The 8,050-nt window shown below is 30.4% G+C and overlaps 1 protein-coding gene across 1 annotated transcript; it reads right to left on the minus strand.

The window, feature by feature from the left end:
• Positions 1–3,326: 3,326 nt before the first annotated feature.
• Positions 3,327–7,443, minus strand: LOC111894526 (receptor-like cytosolic serine/threonine-protein kinase RBK2). Its single transcript, XM_042902224.2, has 9 exons — positions 7,088–7,443; positions 6,187–6,284; positions 5,745–6,095; positions 4,696–4,950; positions 4,456–4,610; positions 4,299–4,378; positions 4,058–4,193; positions 3,809–3,958; positions 3,327–3,673 (listed from the first exon to the last, which is right to left on the minus strand). The coding sequence occupies exons 1-9, from the start codon at positions 7,102–7,104 to the stop codon at positions 3,524–3,526; spliced, it is 1,392 nt and encodes a 463-aa protein (XP_042758158.1). The 5' UTR covers positions 7,105–7,443; the 3' UTR covers positions 3,327–3,523.
• Between the last annotated feature and the right edge of the window lie 607 nt (positions 7,444–8,050).

An 8,050-nucleotide genomic window follows, 5' to 3' on the forward strand; every position in this document is an offset into this window, starting at 1 on the left:
TATTGATGATTCCAAATATTACATAAAATAACGTATAATGACACGTTCCGTTAGTGAAAATGGGATTTGTAACGGAATTAGATTTGGGGTTGTCACATACTATTATCTTATTTTGGTAACTATCCAGCTTCCTAATTATCCTCCAATGGAATTCTTGAGCTCCAAGAAACCCCTAGAAACCGTCCAAGCGTATAAGGAGGTTCTAGATTGCCTCTTGCTCAATTACTTAATAATTGCACTTTAGTCCCTGTATTTTTTAATTAATTCTATTAATCCTAAAATTAATTCCAATCAATTTCTGATTATTTATTAATTAATTATTACTATTTATAATTAATATATTATTCTCATAATATATTAACAAATTATTTATTATAATTTATTATTCAAATAATAAATTAAATTTCTCTCCAAAATCATCATGTCCAATTGTTTTGTTTGAAGACAATCCAAAAGGACTGTGCTACCATCAATTCAAGATTATACCATTTATAGTTATGGGTTTAAATACCTAACCCAACACCAAGTACCAAGGTCCTAGCACGAGACCACTAGGGCAAGGGCCCGGGTCAGACACTAGGTCGGGTAGCAACAATTAACTAGGTAGTCCTAAAAATAACAGTTATGTTATCTTTAATGTATTTCTAAAGGGATACGTTAATAGCAACATTGATTATGCATAAGGTGGAATGAGAATACGAGTCTTGGGTTAACTTTGGTGAAGATAAATGAAAGAGTTAACGGGTGTCTAAATATGTCCAAAATACATATAAAAATGGTGTTGGATGTGTATAAAAACCGATACTTATAAAAGTTAAATCATATAAATAATAATTAGACCTAGTGTTCCAATTTCATTTTTTTATGATAACACCAAATTGTACAAAAATTACTATATTTTGGATAACTATCACAAAAATCACCAGATTTGTTGTTGTTGTTGTTTTTTTTTTTTTTTTTTTTTTTTTTTTTTTTTTTTAATTTTAATTTCAACACCCATTGTCATCACTGTCAAAGAATATCATGCCTTTTCAATTTCAAAACCCATTGTCAGTGTCATCAAATACTACCACGTTATCGTCACCCCATCATGTCACGTCAGTCGGCAACCGGGTAAGTGGTTAAACTTCAAAAAAAAATTAGGAAACATAATGTTCCATTTACAAAATAAGCTCAAAATACTTTAAAAAGTTTGAATGTCTTTGTAAGCCTAATAGACAATAGTTTAATGAAACAAAGAAAAACAGAAAGCCCAAAAGACATTAGTTTAATGAAAGCCCAATTTTCTTGTTTTGCAATAATTAGAAGAACAAAACTTGTTGTCACTGTTTATTCTTCCCAAGTTCCATCCCCTCTTGTTCACAACTTCACGCAAATGTCTATTGTTGTTGCTGAAGATATATTGCTACCGATGGTCTTTTTCCGGTGAACTCCCTCCTCTGGTTGTCTTGCACAATGAAAGAAGTAAGTTAATAAAAAGACTTTATCCTATTATTTACTGTTAGGTTATTTTAAATTCATTTTTTCATGGTGTTGAAAAACTAGAAATTGAAAATTACGTTTATTTAATTAGGGAGTTAAGATTAATAATTAGTGATTATTTGTTGTTAAAATTGCGGGTTTTTTATTGTATATTACATGATTTTTTTTGTGCTACCCTTTTACTTTGACACCGACTCCACCACTGTATTAACATATTATACATTGATATGAGCTACTAATAGAAATATTCATTGCTACAAATTTGTGTAATAGACAATAATTTTTTTTTGTCACTTATTGAAACGTTTGATCTTTTTGTCAAGGGAAAATGATTCTTGAGGGTAACTAACTGTTGCGTTTGTTCTCATTTGGTCCATTTTTTTGTAGTTAATATGCCATCGAACTTGTTGTTTATGTTCACCATAACCCTTTTGATAGGCTTTGACCTGTGATAGCCGGTCAAAGGGTTATGGTGAACACAAACAACAAGTTCGATGATATATTAAGTACAAATAAAAAGGAAAGAGACAAAATGAGAACAAATGCAACAGTTGGTTACCCTCCTGATTAATTTTCCCTTTACTCATTTACAACAAATCTCACGTCATCTCCTGCTGATACTAATCACTTTATGTGATTCATTCTTGCTTCTCTTCAAAACATAACCGTGAAAGAACATTATTCATACATATATAATTTTGTAATGTATTTGAATATTTATTAGGGGAATCTTAACTAAACAGATGCATTTCATGACTACATTTACAATTCCAATCAATGATTTATCATATCATGGATTTTGGACAAATCTACAAACGAGTGAAATCACAAGTGCTGTGATTTTTTAGTTTACTTAGCTTTAAGATCGAATTTATAAGATAAGATACAACATCAATGTGTATAATATCATGCAACTTTTGCAGACACATCACCATAATTTACCTTGAGGTAAACGTTTATGCTGATAAATATACCTCTCATACACATTCATATCCTTTTACAGAGAGGTGTTGATAGCTAACCATAGTAAACATAATATAGACCATGTTTTAACGAAGTTACCCCTCCGAAACGCTCTTCATATACGTTATAGCCAAAGAAGGCTACAGTCTTTGATAATTTTGCAACTTTAATTTCATTTAACTTTTCGGGGAAAATGACTTAGGAGGGTAACCAACTATTGAGTTTTTTTCTCATTTGGTCCATTTCCTTTTTTTTTTTTGTATTCAATATACGTTTGAACTTGTTGTTTGTGTTAACCATAACCTTTTGACCGGCTATCACATGTCAAAAGTCGGTCAAAAGGGTTATGGTGAACACAAACAACAAGTTCGATGATATATTGAGGTAAAAAAAAAAAAGAAAATGGACCAAATGAAAACAAACGTAACAGTTAATTACTCTCAAGAGTCATTTTCTCTTTTGTCAATTACTAAAGGCGTTGTAACCGACAATTTACAATCGTGAAAAACTTATGTGTAGTCATACAAAATTTGCACTTATAATTATTGGGAAAAAATGTACTTATATTTGCGGAAAATATAAAGTGTTATCCACACATCGATATGTAGACATCATTTTGTTACAACTGATTTCTTGATTCACAAGGATCACAACGCAAGGATCACAACAGTATTTTCGATTTTTGAAAACACATATTATAATGTACATCTAGATAACGATTTTATTTAGTTAAAGAATATCTTAGATTATAAATACCGTGTAATTAGTTTTTCATGGAAACTGAGCATGACATAGGTTACAAAATATTACAAAAAGAAAACAAATTAATAATATATGTTAACCTTCTGACGAATCAGATCGTTTATATAAAATAACTGAAATAATGTGTTTCCTATACATTGAGCAATAATAATAAGATGTACATATGTAACATGTTTACATTAGTAAATGCCCAAGATGCTAGACTTAAGTTAAAAAAAATAATAATAATAACAAGAATCCGATATGTACAACTAAAGTCCCTAAAGATTATATGTTTTTCTTTCGTAAACCTCTTAAAATGAATATTTTTTTTTCTTCAGATTCGAGGCATATTGTTAAGATGCTTTGTTACATTGTACTCTTGAGCATCCATGTGCTCTTCTGAATATGTTCTTTGAAATGCTCGTTTTTTCTGTTGTGGTGTTGAACCCTTGGGATTACAATCGTTTCTCAATAGCATCACAACCTAAATTAAAACATAACACCTCCATCGTTTAACATATAAATGTGTGTAAATGTCTAAAATGCCCATAGAGGTACATGATGACAATTGTTTTAATTTTTATAAATAAATAAATTAAAAAGATTCAAAAAGACTTGCCTGACTCATTCTAGGGCGAAGAACGGGAGTTAATTCAATACACAACGAAGCTGCTATAATTGCACGCTCCAATTCTTGTGGGTTGTAATCATCACCAAGACACGGATCAACTAATTCTTTAATTAAATTATTTTCCATCAAAGGTTTTGCCTTCAAAAGAATTAATTTGTATCATAAATTAATAATTCAATTATACAAACATAATATATGAATCTATATTTTAAAAATAAATATATATATAAATTTTACCCAAAGTACAAGACTTCTTTGTGAATCATCTAAAGCTTGTCGTCCTGTTATAATCTCCAAAACTAACACCCCAAAAGAAAAAACATCGATTTTTTCATCCACTATGCCATGCATGAAATACTCAGGTGCAAAATAACTTCGTTCAAGAAAAAAAATGTTTAATTAATATAAAAGTTAAAACCTCTTTATTGTAATTTTCATAGATAGTAATACTAGAATTTTGATTTTACGTTTTACATACCCAAATGTTCCTTCAAACTTTGATACATTATGGTGACTCCATTCTTTTGGAAGCCATGTTGCAAGGCCAAAATCACATATCTGAAAATTCAAATTGAATTTTAGTTCACGAAACATGAATAACATCAATGAAACATAAATTAATTTTTGTTAAGAACCTGTGGCTCAAAATTTTCTGTAAGAAGAATGTTATCAGCCTTGATATCTCTATGAATGATTCGTCTTTGACAATCCTCATGAAGATACAATAAACCGTTTGCTGTTCCATGTATAATCTTATATCTTGCATTCCAATCTAGTTTCTCCTTTGGACCTAAAAGCAGAAAATAATCATTGGTTTATGTTAAGTGAGAAGAGAAAACAAAAAAAGGAAATTATGGGATGTTGAAAGTAGTTACCACTACGCAACAAGGATCCTAAGCTTCCATGAGGAGATAACTCCATAACAAGATGTGTTCCACCTTCAACTCCATATCCAATCAATTTAGCAGTGTTTGGATGATCAACATGTGCTATGGTTCCAATTTCGGATAAAAATCCTATTATTTGCTCCTCCATTGTTCCTTTGTTGAGTCGTTTGATTGCCACTAGCTTCCCATCACATAAACAACCCTTGTACACATCCGCGTAACCACCTTTTCCAATCACATTCTCTAAAATTTAAGAAAATATAATCTTTAAGTAAACAAACCAACTTTATGTGCACAAATGAAATCTATCATCGTGGGAGGGAGCAAAATGTAATTTACTCTAAGACTATGCTTGGCGCGCTACAACTATCTTATTTTTCGAGCTTTTTTTTTTTAATTGTCATGTTTGGCGAACCAAAAAGTAGCTGATAAACCAGCTTTTTAAAAAAGCTACTTTGAGTAGCTTTTTGAAAATTTCCCAAATATACTCTTAATTATTAAAAAAAAACGTATTCTTCTAAATGTCTTTTTATGTCATTTTATATCTTTCTGCTTGTTTATCAGCTAGTTTTTACCAAATGTCATTTTTTGTCGGCTAGCTTATAAGCTACCAGTTATCTTTTCAGCTATCGCCTAGCTTTTCAGTTACCAACTAGTTTTTTGAAGCAGTCTTCCAAACATAGCCTAAGGCTATGTTTGATTTTCTAGCTGAAAAGCTGGTCGTTAAATAAAAAACTAGATGATAAAAAATAATGTTTGGTAAAAGTAACTGAAAAGCTACCTGAAAGATATAAAATTACATAAAAGGGCATATACAAGGATGTGTTTTATAATTAATTAAGGACTATATTTGGAAATTTTTGAAAAAACTCCTTAAAAGCTAGTCTAAGTGGCTTCTTAAAAAGCTAGCTTATAAGCTATTTTTTGGTTTGCCAAACATAACAACATAAAAAAGCTCGAAAATAAGCTAGCTGTAATACGCAAAACATAGCCTAAATATCAAAATATGAAAGATTCAAAGAGAAGTAATTGCATACCTTCACTAAAATTGTTGGTTGCAGCATTAAGTTCTGCAATGGATAGAACTTTCCATGAGGATTTGAAATGGCATAAATTAACATCCGGATGACTCTCTCTAACACTCATGGATTTTCTTCTAGAAGTTTTTGGTGCAGTGGGGGGTAAAGCTGGAACTTTTTTAGAAAATCCTTTTTTCCACTTATTGAAGAATTTTAACCACCTTGAACGTGGAGGTGATACGCTTTCATTTATTTGGTTTTCTTCGGATGAATTTGAAGGGTCTTCAAAGCTTCTTACACATGCTTCCAAAACTCCTCTAGGAGAAGTTACATCTTCTTTCTCTTTTTCCATCTCAAAGAATCTCAAATCTGGCTAAAATCATTTACTTATAAATAAACACATTTATATCAACAACACTAAATTGTATTTTTAGAAGTAATTGTAATTACTAATTAGTACCTTGTGCAGAAGCAGAAGACCAAAGTGTTTTATGTTCTGCGTGAGATTTACTTTCCAAGATTTTCTTTAGGACACGAGATAGGTGATGACCTTTTCTCCTGTAAAAAATAATTAATGAATACAAAGTATTTATACCTTATGAGAATATGAGAAGCCTAAATTGGCATTTGGAAAGAAACCACAAGTCAAACAAGTGATACAATTTCAAAGATAAAACAGTCAACACATAAGTCACTAAACAACATAATCTAGAATAATATTCTTAATTTGAAATACATCTTGAATTGGATTAATAATAATCATACAACCAAACAACGTAATGGTATATCTTGAAAACTAATATACTAACTTTTATATAGGGAATAAAAGGAGAAAGAATCAAACAAATAAAAAAGACCAAGATATATTCCAAAACATGGCCTACAATCAATCATCATCAAACTTGAAGTAAGAAATCCGGAATGAACAGTGGACATCAAAGATGCTAAATGCTAGAAATTGATTCTATAATAAACAAATCAATATAAGAATACCACATAAACTAAACTCCCTTTTAATAAAATGTTTGCATCACACTTCGACTTTTTGGTCTACCTAAATTGGAGATGCAGAATCGAATGAATTCATGTATATTTCTAGGGCAGAAAACGTTGGTTCTAATGACAATAAAACTCCAAATTTCCTTGACAAAGTGATAATTACTTTAAGTATTAACCAAATTTCCTCAAATCACCGAATAAAATAACATGCGCAGCGTAATCATTAGGCCAAAATCTAGAGAAAGGCCACATAATTCACATAATGAAGTCGTTATAGATTGAAACAAACTCGTAGGAAGTCGAAATTTCCAAAAAAAAAAAAGAAAGAAAGAAAATATAAAGGTCGAAAAGAAGAACGTTACGGTTCTTGACTAGCCATGAAGAAGACGATGATGGAGCTCCGTCTATTATTCTAGAAAACAGCCCGATATCATATTGTAACTGATTCAAAACCTCCTTTAATCGATAATATGATCAGAAACCTAAAGGCGCACTAAAGATTGGGGAAATTTTCTGCTATCGATTTGAGAATTATTCATTGAATTCAAATTTCATTTGTTTTCGCTGCAAATTCTCTCAATTTTGGGAAAATTCTGCAACATTATTGAATCTCGTTTGAGAAAATTTTTGTAATTTTGAAATTCTTATGATTTTGTCCACGATGTCGAGCGGAAGCGCTTCGTTGCAAAAGCAAAATATGCTCAACTCCGACTTCTCCTCTCAGCCATAAACCTCCGTCGACTAGTTTCACATTATATTTTAGTCCTCTAGACTATTAGCCCATTGTCACTTTTACCCCCGTAACTAAACATTATATTCCATCTATGGTATATGTATGTAGATCTCATCCAATATTTTAAAAACCGGTTTGAACCGGACGATCGAACCGGTTGGACCGGAAACCGGAGGAGGGAGCGGTTCAACTATCATCAATTTTATGTCAATTTTTAAACTAGATTGAACCGTCGAGTTTTACAAAAATCCGGTAGAAACGGTCAAAATAAATCAGTTGAACCGGTTAAACCAAGTAAAAACACATGGAAAATAATCAGTTGTATAATAAACTTTGGTGATTTTTTTTTAAATCTATTTATTTTTTCTTTAAATAAAAACATATGGTAATTGTTATAAAGTTTTATTATATGTTCGTATTCATCTAAAACTATATTTTGTTTTAGTATTATATATATATATATATATATATATATATATATATATATATATATATATATATAGACATATTTGAATTGATGTAAAACAATAAAACTTATGTTTATGTGTTATTTTAATGTATTTGGATTGATTTACAACTTATTTTTATGTAT

This window comes from Lactuca sativa, chromosome 5 (assembly GCF_002870075.4).
Source record: "Lactuca sativa cultivar Salinas chromosome 5, Lsat_Salinas_v11, whole genome shotgun sequence".
Classification (NCBI taxonomy): domain Eukaryota; kingdom Viridiplantae; phylum Streptophyta; class Magnoliopsida; order Asterales; family Asteraceae; genus Lactuca; species Lactuca sativa.